Consider the following 12448-nt stretch of genomic DNA (forward strand, 5'->3'; position numbering starts at 1 on the left):
CCGGCTTTTTTCTTTGTCCTCATGCTGACCAGACGTGGTCAGAAGAGAGCATCAAAGAAGAATCTACTGTAGATCCTTTCTTCTACAGTACGTGATTTTAATGTTGGCACCATACAGTATAGCACCATATATGGAGTGAAACACCGTGGTGTTTCCTCCATGTATTCGGGTTTCCTTCCACAGTCCAAAGACATGCAGGTTAAACTAATTTTCCAACCGTTTCCAAACTGGCCATAGCATGTCAGTGAGTTTATGTATGTGGCCCAGAATGGATCGCCTCCCTGTCCATGGTGTACCCTGCATAGTGCTCTCAATCCCTTGGGATAAGCTCCAAGCCTCCCTCGACCCTGTACTGGATAAGCGATATAGAGAATGATTGAGAGTGAGAGTAATTCTAATGTTAGCACATCCATAGAGAGACCACAGCTCCTTCTAAAGTGCACATGATCATGGTACCAAAAAACGTGACATTTAAGATTCGTTAACACTCAAACTGTAGAGAGGAGTGAGATCGAGGTCAAACCCCTTGATATTATTTTAATTAAAATGTACTGTAGTTCGCTAGGTGAAATCTCTAGTCTGAATTAGATACCTGTACGGGTGTTGCAGCCGCATCGAGGAAGATATCTTATTCATATTATCCAAATGCAGATTTATAAAGTAGTTTCAAAATACATTCTCAGCATGCAGCAATAATAACGAGTGGTACACATTTCAGAGTTTTAACACGAGGCACCGACGAAACACGCACAGATGTTTTTTTCCGAGACATATTCTGTCTTGATAATCAATGCAAAATATTTTGTACTGTATCAAGACCTGGGCAAGCTGCTAAATCTGAAAGTTAATTGCGCAGTCCTAATGTTTAACGACGCGCACGTGTGGCCATATGGAGGAATGATCCTGCAGTGATAAAAACAAATGGGCTTTTTTTTCTCATAACAGCATGACTATTTGTATTCCTGGACAATGAATAAATAAAAAGGTAATTAAACCCTTTCATGGAGCAGGAGAATATATCATTTTAACCAAACATCTCACCACTGTTTGGTCTTTCTTTTTCTCTCTCTCTTTTTCTCACTTGTTCTATCAGCCTTCATGTGTAAACTTAGATTATAATGGAGGATATGTCGACTTGGCTCAGATTAATGGACGAACCTCATCAGAGGAGCACGAGCGCATTATTCGCACCATGGCTCAGGTAATACACACATGCTGAATGAAGGATAGTTTACTTTCTTTGGAGTTAAATACAATTATGCAGTTTAGGGTTAAGCATCTCGTTTAGGGGCACAACAATGGAAGTTGTGCCTAACCCTAGGATTTGAACCTTTATCCAGTAACTCGTATCCTTAACCACTTCTTATGCTGTTCATTTAATGTGTGTGTGTTCATGTTTCCAAACAGGGTCGGTACGTGACTCATGTTGACTTGTCGAAGCCGGTATCAGGAGGCCTGGGCTTTAGCGTGGTTGGACTGCGAAATGAGAACCGAGGAGAACTTGGCATTTTCGTACAGGAAATACAGACAGGAAGCGTTGCACACTGGTAACTATTCTCATACACAAACGTAAACGAGCACTTCCATACTAACCTGCCCCTCCAAGATGATAAATCTTTAAATTACCGCACCCAGAACTGCTGACTTCTGAAATTGTTCGGAAAAGATATTCAGAGATCCGACCTCGCAGCTTTCAGCGGAGAGTCCGGTTTTGCTCCTTAATAACTCTCTCTCCTTTGTGTAGCAGCAAAGGCAGGCAAAAGCGGTCGTGAAAATAAATTATGGTGTATCTACCCGGGGACACGCATGTTTTTCTGCCCCTTCTGTCTAGTCACAGTGTTGGCGAACAGAAGGAGGTCAACAATAAATTACTTCTCCATAGAACCCGAGCAATAAATCGCCGGGAATAAAAATCCGGCAATAAATCGCCCGACTGTTCTGAGTTAAATTTTTATCCCCGGTTATTTCTCTTCTCGGTTGCACAAAAAAAAAAAAAAAAATGATGAAAGAGCAAGATCAGATCTCAGCAACTTCTTATTAGGCATTTGTGTCAGGACCAGAAGAAACAAACATGTACAAGTGAACACGTCACACTGCATATTATTTGTGTGCGTGTGTGTGCTTTGCTTATCAGTGACGGGAATCTGAAGGAAGGAGATCAGATCCTGGCGATAAACGGACAGCCATTGGACCAGAACATCAGCCATCAGCAGGCAATCGCGCTGCTGCAAAGAGCATCTGAGCATGTACAGATTACGGTTGCCAGAGGTGCAATTCCTCAGCTTTCCAGCCCAGTGGTGTCTAGAACTCCCAGTGCTGCTAGTACACTCTCTGCACACTCAAGTGGGGTGAGATACTATAGCACACACACACACACACACACACACACACACACTTATACATACGCATACATATGTAGATGCAATTATACCTAGACTTACAAAAAATTATTGATCTATTAATTCTCACGAATATACAGTGACTATCCAGGCACCTCAATAACATATTTGCTGATTTATTCATTTATGCATGCATTTGTTTTATCGTCCATCCATCCATCCTTCCGCTCATCCATCCAATAGTTTATTTATGTATCTAATCTGCGCAATCACCCATCTATCTAGTTTTCGATTAAGTAGTATTATTTTTATTTCCTTATCCATTTATTCATCTTTCTTTTTATTTATTCATTTATACACTCCTTTATACATCCATCCATCCACTCACCCACCCAACCCTAATTAATTTTTAGTATTTTTTTATTATCTGTATTTATACATCATTTTATTTAACCTTTTTTTTTTCCATGCATCTAATCTGCCATTCGTAATGATCTATACAGATCTATCATTTTTCTTTTTTTTATTTCCTTATCAACTCAATATTCCTTTCACATATCTATCTATCTGTACTGTATATTTATCTATTTCTTTATTTATGTCTTTATTTACTGGATCGTTCATCGTTCATCCACTTTTCCATCCATTTCTCCATCAAATCTTTTACGCATAAAGGTAATTAATTTAAATAGCTAACATGGTATCGGTGCTAAAACTGTGTCTCACCTAAGACCAAAAGTGAATTTTCATATAATTTCTATGAACTACTAACTATGATCATCATAATGATATAATCAATTTACCAGAACACATTTTCTAAATACAATTTTCACAAATTTTGCAAATACAATTTCATGCTCTGTATTTGTTACAGACATATTTCTATGTCTGTAGTGTCTGTTAAAATTCTAATTCAAATTGTCTGTTAAAATTCAAATTCAAATTGTCAGTTAAAATTCAAATTCAAATCGTCAGTTCATGTTAAATCATTCAGTGATCTTGAATTTTATCTGAACTGTCATTTAGATGAAATGTGGACAATTTAGGATTCACATGAAAAGACATAAACCTAAAAAAATTTTTTATTCCAAAATGTAAAACTGTTAGGATGACTCAACATGAATTTGACATTTGTTACGGACACTACAGATTTTTTGCTTTTTAAGCTTTTACCAAAAAACGGAATGCTTTAATTTATGCAACAGTTTTTATAGTCATATGCTTCTAGAAACTTACACCAATTTCAGTATAAATACTCATAAAGAAATTTTTTGTTTATTTATTATAGTTTGAAGCAAGACAGTATAATGCTGAAAAAATTCAAGTTTTTGGCACACATAAAATCATCTTTTTAAAATGGCAGGAGTTAGCAAAGTTAAAATTTTTAGGAAAGCAAGATTGGTCATTTTCATATTGCATTAACTTCAGAAGTACTGTAGCTTCACACACATTTTCTGTATTATATGTATAACATAAAAAAACCAGGAAGAAAAAAAGCAGCAATACTTTGTTTTGCCCAAATTTCTCCATGTTAATCCATTATATCTCATCAGTTTCTTATCAAGTACTCCACCAAGTATTTCAATCATTCATAATTTATAAATCATTTAATTATTATCCACCCATCCCCCATACCCATTCACCCATCCATCCATCCATCCATCCATCCAAACATCCTTCCATTTTTATATTTATAGTCATTTATTCATACATTTTATCTATCTATCTATCTATCTATCTATCTATCTATCTATCTATCTATCTATCTATCTATCTATCTATCTACCTATCTATCTATCTATCTATCTATCTATCTATATAATCTTGCATTCATTTACATGTATCCATCTTTAATGTTAATTGATTCATACATTTATTCATGCATCAATCAACCCCTTTTTTTCCCCATTAAGCCCATCTTCTCATCAATCTGTTCAATGATCCATCCATCTGTTTATCTCTCCAGCCAGTATTTCGATCATCTACCTGTCCATGCATCATTATTTACCCATCATTATTTATTATTCACTATTCATTAAGTTATCAGTCAACCAGCCCACATGTCCATACACCTGTTTCCCTGTGTCATTAATCCACTTTTTCATCAATTTACAATTTGAACTGTACTGTGCAGACTCACTGGACACACATGGAGACCATCGAGCTCGTCAATGATGGCACTGGTCTGGGTTTCGGCATTGTCGGGGGTAAAACCACTGGAGTCATTGTCAAGACCATTCTACCTGGTGGTATTGCTGACAAGGTAAAGGTTAAGCACACTGTGTTAATGCCACTTACAGTTACCGTTACAGTCCTTAATCTATCCACTGACTCTTTCTCTTACAGGACGGTCGCTTGCGCAGTGGGGATCACATCCTGCGTATCGGGGACACTGACCTGTATGGTTTGGGCAGTGAGCAGGTCGCTCAGGTGCTGCGGCAGTGTGGAAACAGAATCAAACTGCTCATCACAAGAGTAGCAGTGGAAGACGCCTCCCCTCCGCCCGTAGTCTTGCCAACAGTTACTGAGCAACAGGTGAACCTGAACAAGGCATAACACAGACACTGTACATGTTACTGAAATTGTACATCACTGTCTTCACAATATTTTAGAATAATCCTAAAAATGTGCAAGGATAATTGGATAAGAGACATTATTCTGTACACCATATTTAAAAAAAGCTATTAACATGGGAGGAAATTTAAAATGTTATCTTATTTTTGAAAACATAATTGCATGTAGTCCCTGACTTACGAACATTTAAGTTACAAATTTCCGCAGATAAGAACAGACCGCGATTCTATGAACATTTGTAGATGCGATCAAATTACGGAAGCAGCTTACGTGTATTGTACAAAAAGACACTGCAGTGCACCAGATACCAATATTTACAATTATATACAATATTTTTAGTGTGTAAGTGAATTTATAAAATGTCTAAAGTCTGGTATGTTGTATGTGTGTGTGTGCGGGGGTGTGGGAAAAATGAGTCGGCCTTACCAGTTTCATTGACTCAGTCCGGGAGCACGATAATAGATAATAGTCTGTCCTGCAAAGTTGTCCTGATGGTGAATGATCTTAATTTTAGAAAATCCTCAATGAGACAGAGTTCACAGTCCAATACAGTGGAAAAGAGCCCTGAGACAAAATGGTGTCTGGGATTACTCACTTTGTCAGACTTAAGAACCAACTCAACTTACAAACGAACATGCTCTCGAAACGGGGCTTGTTTGTAAGTGAGGGACTACCTGTAGTACAAAAATGCCAAAAATATTGATACTCTGTATGTTTTTTATTTTAAAATAAGTTTCATTTCTTTGCACTAAGTCTTAAAGAGCTAATTTTAACTTTAACCAGTACACTTTGGGCTATAAACAGGAGATGCACACATGTATCTCCAGGTAACTGGTAATTGCCTACAATCTGAACAAATTCAGCAGTTAATACAAACGCATTTACTCAAACTCTGCAACAATGAGTAACCACCGGATGACCCAATCTCTTCTTCTGTCCTTTTGTCTCAGGACAATGAAGAAGAGGAGCAGGACGCAGTCGAAGTAAGTCTGACGAAGAACTCTCAGGGACTCGGCATCACCATCGCAGGATACGTAGGAGACAAGAATTCCGGTGAGCGCATACTTGCTGATGTTTTAATGAACTTTGTCGTGCTTTAGCTTCATGTCAGGACATTTCTGAGATTTACGTAATACAGCAATAAACCACCGAGTTTTAAAAAGTGCCTACTGCTGTGCGTATCCATTAACTTGAGTTACTCTCAGCTCATTGGAGTTGGCTTATTTATTGCTTTGCTCTCTGGTGGCGCTAATCTCTTGTTTCAGCTTTGCCAATGTTATGCTTTGCTTATGCCGTGTCGTGTGCAATCTGCCGCAGAGGCCTCTGGAATATTCGTGAAGAGCATCACCGCAGGAAGTACGGTGGAGCGGGATGGCCGCATCCACGTTGGAGATCAGATCATAGCTGTGAGTCAGCCATAAAAAACCCCGCAAAAAACTGAATTTATTTAAAGAAAAGTCTAGTCAGTGTGTTTTCGAGGGACAGTTTGATATTTTACATGGTTTAAGATGAATGTGTGATGAATAGCACAACAGTTAGCAATATCCTGGATTAGCTTTAAGCTTCAAGTACTTGTTAGCAATATTCTCCTCTGAGCTACAGTGCAAAACATCTGTCGCTTTAAGCAATGAAGCTTGTTTCATATATTAATTTCTTTTCCTCCTAATTTATGTTGAGAAACGTGCAGTTCACATCATTTCTGTTTCTGTGTATAAGAGTTTTTCGATATGTACCCGATAGTCTGCGCGCATTTTAGTGTACGTGTCTGTCACCGATTATCTGTATGCAAAAGCAGATGTACAGTAGGCATTCCTTGGTGCTGAGTTTTGTTCTCATGGCTTGTGTGTTACTCATGCTCGTATCCGCCCCCTACAGGTGGACGGCGTGAACATACAGAGCTACACCAATCAGCAGGCCGTGGAGCTCTTACGTCACACCGGGCAAACGGTCCACCTCAAACTCGTCCGTCATGGCTTCAGACCAGGGGACACTCTCCTGCCAATCACACCCGCGACCCCCGAGGCTAAACCGTGTGCCTCTATGGAGAGCGTGCACGGTAACGGTTAATATTAAATAGATACGTGATAGATTCATCACTGAAGAGACTTAATAATAAACCACATTTTTCCTCAGCATGTTTTTAGAAAGATCTTTTCAAATTATAGCTTTCCTCTACTCTAAAGTGGGGTCATAACTTTTTTTTATTGTAGGTCTAGAAAAGGGGAGGGGGTTACTGTTTTTTTTCTGTGTGGCTGTGCATGGTTTTCTGTGCCTGTGAGTGCATGCTTTTTTCCCTCTTGGACCATAATTACCACATTAGATTTAGACCCCTAGACAAACCCAGCCTGGAGTTTACTCATCCCATCATCTTCTTCATTCCCAGCCTGTGATTACTGTGGCAGAGTAGGAGAGCAAAAACACAACTCAGTCATACATAATACAGTGTTACGAGAGACTTAGAGATGGACTAAGATAGAGGGACATGAATGAGATGTAATATACACTTTTGTTTGGTCCATGTGTACGTGTAGACCCTATGGAAGCATCCAGACCTGTAGTCGCTACTGCAGCTGTTCTGCCGTGCACGCCAGAACGAAAGAAAGGTAAAAAAAAAAAAATAATAATTTTATAAGTGTAATTAGTTTTGCAAATGTATGTGGTAGATATATTTCTGCTACATTGTGGAATTCTTGCAGGGATCAAACTAAACATTGATGAGGAAGACGAACTGAAGATGAAATGGCAAAATACTCTCGGTCCTAGCAACAAAGTTATCGTGAGTTATTTCTCAATGTTATTCAATACATACCTGTTTTACATCCAGTACTACAGTATTTTCCCCCGATCAATAAATTTTTTGATAATGTATTCACTTAACGGTATGGGTTTTAAAAGGATCCATTTGTCCAGTTTGTCAAAAGTTTTATTAATTGAACTTATTTATGGTAAAATATCCTACAGCATTACATCAGTTTCAAGTAATACTGCAAAAACATTGATACAGTATATTATAGCACATCAATCTCTGTGAATCAGAAATATTTTCTTTAGAAAAATTATCATTTTGAATTTAAATTGCGTGACTTTTGTCTGTAATTATGCATCGTGCACGTCCATAACTTCCCACCTTGTGTACAGGCCACCAGTTATTAAACAGGTATGTACAGTATGTGTGTGTTTGTTTGTGTGTAGGTGGTACAAGTTGAGAAATTCAGCGAGAGCAGTGGACTGGGGATCAGTTTGGAAGCCACTGCTGGTCACCACTACATATGCTCAGTTTTACCCGAGGGACCTGTAGGCCGTTCCGAAAAGCTCTACAGCGGAGACGAACTCCTAGAGGTGCAGTTTAATGCAAAAATAAAAATCGACATCATCAGACCTTTCATGTTTATTACTTACATAACCAGCGCTCTCGTGTGTTTATGCCGCGTAGGTGAACGGTATACCTCTAAGAGGTGAAACACACGCGGAAGTGGTGAGCATTCTTAAGGAGCTGCCTATCTGTGTGTACATGGCCTGTTGTAGGCCCGCCCCTGCGCCCTTGTCTGACAGTCAAACCGGCCAACCAGACCTGAAAATAGCGAAAACAGAAGAGTCGACAGAAAAGGTTTAACAAATGATTGTGTGTTATATTCATATTAATGAATATACAACTTGAGAAATCATACATTTTTCATTAGGGGACAATGAAGCATTTTTTCATTGTTCATCCTTAAGAACAGTTCAGTTTAATAGCTGATAAACTTGCTGCCCCCAGATGGATTACATCAGATTATTTCATACAAGTGGAAGGATTATAACCCTAGCTTTAATGCAGAGACACTAAGAACGATAAGGAGAGTCGAGACAAGAAACCAGTTACGTTGAATAGAACAGCTGCATGAGGATTATTGTATATATAAATGTATGTGATATAAATAATATTTTTCGAAGGAGTTTGATGATGTCGAAGCCTTCCTCATGCCTGGTGAATCAGAGACGGGCCTAAGAGACCTGGTGCCAGAAGAGACCATGGGAACTTCATTAGCAATGTGGGAGTCAGACATCCAGGACATCGAGCTGGAGAAAGGAGAACGTGGGCTGGGTTTTAGCATCCTAGACTACCAGGTAAGGAACGATACGAAGTTAGAGGAGCCGATGAAGGATTTAAATAGCTGTGACTCGTTGTAAAGGATTACAGGCCTGAATTTAAATTGATCGAAATACAGTGATACTGTACAATTAGCAGATTATAGGATGTCATGTTTATTAGATGTGGTGTGTTCCTTTTCACAGTTATTACTCAGCTCTGCATCATACACTGCTCAGGCAGCGGTGCATCACGTGGGTTACCGATTGGGTTAAGATTGGGGGGTCAAACCCCGGCAGCAGCAAAGTTGCCGCTGTTTAGCCCTTAAGCAAAGTCCTTAATCACATCTGCTCCAGGGGTGCGAAATATGCAAAAAACAAATTTTATTTACATGTGACTAGTAATTAAATCCTAATCTTAATTAGTAGGTTGCAAACTGTATTTAAACCAAGTGGAAATATTACTTAGAGTAAACCATATAATACGTATTATGATTGATATGGTCTAGAGTGGATTAAAGGGAAGTCTTTAAATATGGATTTGAATAAAGACGTTTATTTATGAAGTTTGTGTTTGACCAATCAACAATGTGCAGAAGAGTACACCCCACCCCTTTTGTTCCGGACAAATCCCTCCAGTATATATAAAATTAAATAAAAGATGAATTTCTGAAATCCGTTCTATGGGACGTGTCTTCACTGTGTGCATGCATGTGTGTGTCTACATCTGCATGTAAAGGACCCTCTGGACCCAGCTAAGACTGTGATCGTAATCCGATCTTTGGTACCTGAAGGCGTGGCTGAATTGGATGGACGTTTGTTGCCAGGAGACAGGCTGATGTATGTCAACAACATGAATCTCGAGAGCGCCAGTCTGGAAGAAGCAGTTCAGGCGCTAAAGGGGGCCAGCTTAGGCACCGTCCACATCGGAGTAGCCAAACCACTGCCTGTAAGAAAAATTTGTGTGTGTGTGTTATTTTTTGTGTGTTTGTGAGTGAGAGAGACTATCTGTGGGCATGCTTCTTTCTTACTGCTACAGTAACCTGATTCTTCTGCTGGTTCTTTAAATATTTCATGCTTTAAACAGAGCCCTGCATGTGCCTGAAATGTTAAAGCTCAGTTTTTTTTTGCTTCATTTGAACCCAAAAAAAAAAATGAATTCAACGTGCGTGCATTCTTCAGCCAAAGGATCTTTTAAAAATCTTGCATGGTTGACTCTGGATCTTTCCGAAGGCCATTACTGCTTTTTTTTTGTTAACCGTGGTATCATTTTTGCGTTCCTCCCCTACACACATGCAGACGCTCATTCTCTCAAGGACCACGCGCACGGTGGGTTGTCTTCTCCATTGCCAATGTTTAACTCCAAATTCCTGACTTTAGAATTTTCCCGTTTTGTTCAAATTCATCCAAAGTAATGCTTTGAAGGTCGCATAACACATGGCTAAGCTCCAGAGAATGAAAAAGATCCACAATAATACTTTTTAATTCTCTCTCTCTCTCTTTTTACTAAATTTCCCGACAAATCCACTTCCCGTCGTTTATAACCCAAATCAAATTGAAATCAAATCAGCAGTCGGAGCAGAGAATTAGTCGTTGCGCTAACATGCCTTGCACTACTAATTTACTTAATCAAACATGACTCTTAATCAAATAATTCTTCTAAATCCAGAGCCATCTAACACATTAGACGTTATCAGGTTTTTTTTTCCCCAGGAAGAGCTGTTCATGTGTTAATTGTTCAGAACAAGTTTTTACAGCGCTTTTTTCGCAGACTCCCTCCTCTATCTTCTCGGGTCTGGCGCGGATGGAGAGAGATGAGGATGTGGAGGAGGAAGAAGTCTTATTTCGTGCCGAGCCAGTACTGGTTAGTGCTTGTGGCACATGCTGATACCAGAAACCTTCAACTTTAAGGAATTATCATTTTTTTACTTGCTAGGGTGGTAGAACATTAACAGGGTAATTTCTTTATATGTTGCAGCAGCTACAAAAACATCCATTATCACTGAAACAATCGTTTCTTCTGTCTCATGGCAGGATAAATAGGCTCCATGAATGTTACAAAATTAGTTATTTAGCATTGTTACACTTTTGGACAGCGTCCATAATCAAGTCCCTCTGAATGAATTGTTACTAAAGAAACGATTAAAGATTAGAACAAGTACAGTACATTAAAGGTCCCATATGTTACCATCGCCTTTAAAAGGATTACATAAGTCTTAGAGACCCCCCTAAAGCTTCATTTGAAATAACCCTGAGATAACAGATTTTTTGTTTTCACAAAGCTGAGCAACAAGCCTTGTTGGAGGGTATTTTATTATATGAGGTCACATTAGGGGAAAAGAAAGACACAAAATCAGGGATTTTTTTATTTTTTTTATCATGTTTTTGTTTGTATATACACACTGGACACCCATCTGAATGTGTAAAAAAAAATAACAACAACTTTGCATAACATGTCTCCTTTTAATATACATAAACCTGTTGTCAGAGCTGAAATGAAAAAAAAAAATATTCTGATATATTGAAGGAAGTTACTAGTGCAAGGCAAAATGAAGTAAATAAAAAGCAGAGAATTGGGCTTCCCGGACCATAACCGTTTAAAGAGAAACCAGCATAGTTTAAATTAATTTCTTATTAATATCTATATAAATTTCTAAATGTCTCTCTATATATACAGTACTGTGCAAAAGTCTTAGGCACCATATTATATGCTGTACCAAGTTTGTTATATATGTTTATCATGTCTGCATAATTATGTACAAAATCATTCAGTACTTCCATATACAGTATAACAAAGTACTAGAAGAACTCATATTCTCCAGCAAGCGCGGTAAAACCTAACAACTGTTATTATAAAACTGCACAAATCTTTCTAAAACTCCTGATTTTAAGCAATGAGTTTTCACCCCAAATATTGACTGTTTATTTTATTACTCTTTATTGCTCTTTATGGAAATATTTTCAAAACATCTTTTGCTTATGCCATATTTTTTATGTGCCCAAGACTTTTACAAAATACTGTATCGTATTGTATATAGTATCTATATTGTATTTCTAAGTAAAACAGTAGTTAGGTTTTACTGAGCATGCTGAAAAATATAAGTTCTTCTGGTAACTTTGTCACACTCACTTCTTTCTATTTTTATGCAAATCCCAGGAGCATACATTAGGTTTTTTTGTTTCCATCTGAAAACTGGTCTGTCTTGTACTATATATTTTTTTCTTTACAGTCATGCATATCTTCTTCTTCTATGTCTTTCGGCTGTTCCCTTTCAGGGGTCGCCACAGCAAATCATCTGCCTCCATCTAACCCTATCCTCTGCATCCTCTTCTCTCACCCCAACCTCTCTCACTGCATCCATAAATCTCCTCTTTGGTCTTCCTCTAGACCTCCTGTCTGGTAGTTCCAACCTCAGCATCCTTCTACCGATATATTCATCATCTCTCCTCTAAACATGTCCAAACTA

The 12448-nt window shown here is 38.3% G+C and overlaps 1 protein-coding gene across 8 annotated transcripts in view; it reads left to right on the plus strand.

The window, feature by feature from the left end:
• Window positions 1–12448, plus strand: part of LOC128508334 (multiple PDZ domain protein) — a 50835-nt gene that overhangs the window by 8110 nt on the left and 30277 nt on the right. For 6 of the 8 annotated variants that reach the window (XM_053479613.1, XM_053479615.1, XM_053479617.1 and 3 more), the window contains exons 4-18: window positions 1094–1201; window positions 1408–1547; window positions 2135–2348; window positions 4474–4602; window positions 4686–4874; window positions 5864–5966; window positions 6231–6319; window positions 6789–6969; window positions 7445–7516; window positions 7610–7689; window positions 8106–8252; window positions 8347–8520; window positions 8847–9020; window positions 9721–9930; window positions 10753–10845. In XM_053479613.1, coding sequence (XP_053335588.1) covers window positions 1094–1201; window positions 1408–1547; window positions 2135–2348; window positions 4474–4602; window positions 4686–4874; window positions 5864–5966; window positions 6231–6319; window positions 6789–6969; window positions 7445–7516; window positions 7610–7689; window positions 8106–8252; window positions 8347–8520; window positions 8847–9020; window positions 9721–9930; window positions 10753–10845 — 2103 coding nt within the window. The remainder of the gene's footprint in view (window positions 1–1093; window positions 1202–1407; window positions 1548–2134; window positions 2349–4473; window positions 4603–4685; window positions 4875–5863; window positions 5967–6230; window positions 6320–6788; window positions 6970–7444; window positions 7517–7609; window positions 7690–8105; window positions 8253–8346; window positions 8521–8846; window positions 9021–9720; window positions 9931–10752; window positions 10846–12448) is intronic. The other 2 variants (XM_053479619.1, XM_053479620.1) reach the window with 2 other exon arrangements.

This window comes from Clarias gariepinus, chromosome 20, assembly GCF_024256425.1.
Source record: "Clarias gariepinus isolate MV-2021 ecotype Netherlands chromosome 20, CGAR_prim_01v2, whole genome shotgun sequence".
Lineage (NCBI taxonomy): Eukaryota > Metazoa > Chordata > Actinopteri > Siluriformes > Clariidae > Clarias > Clarias gariepinus.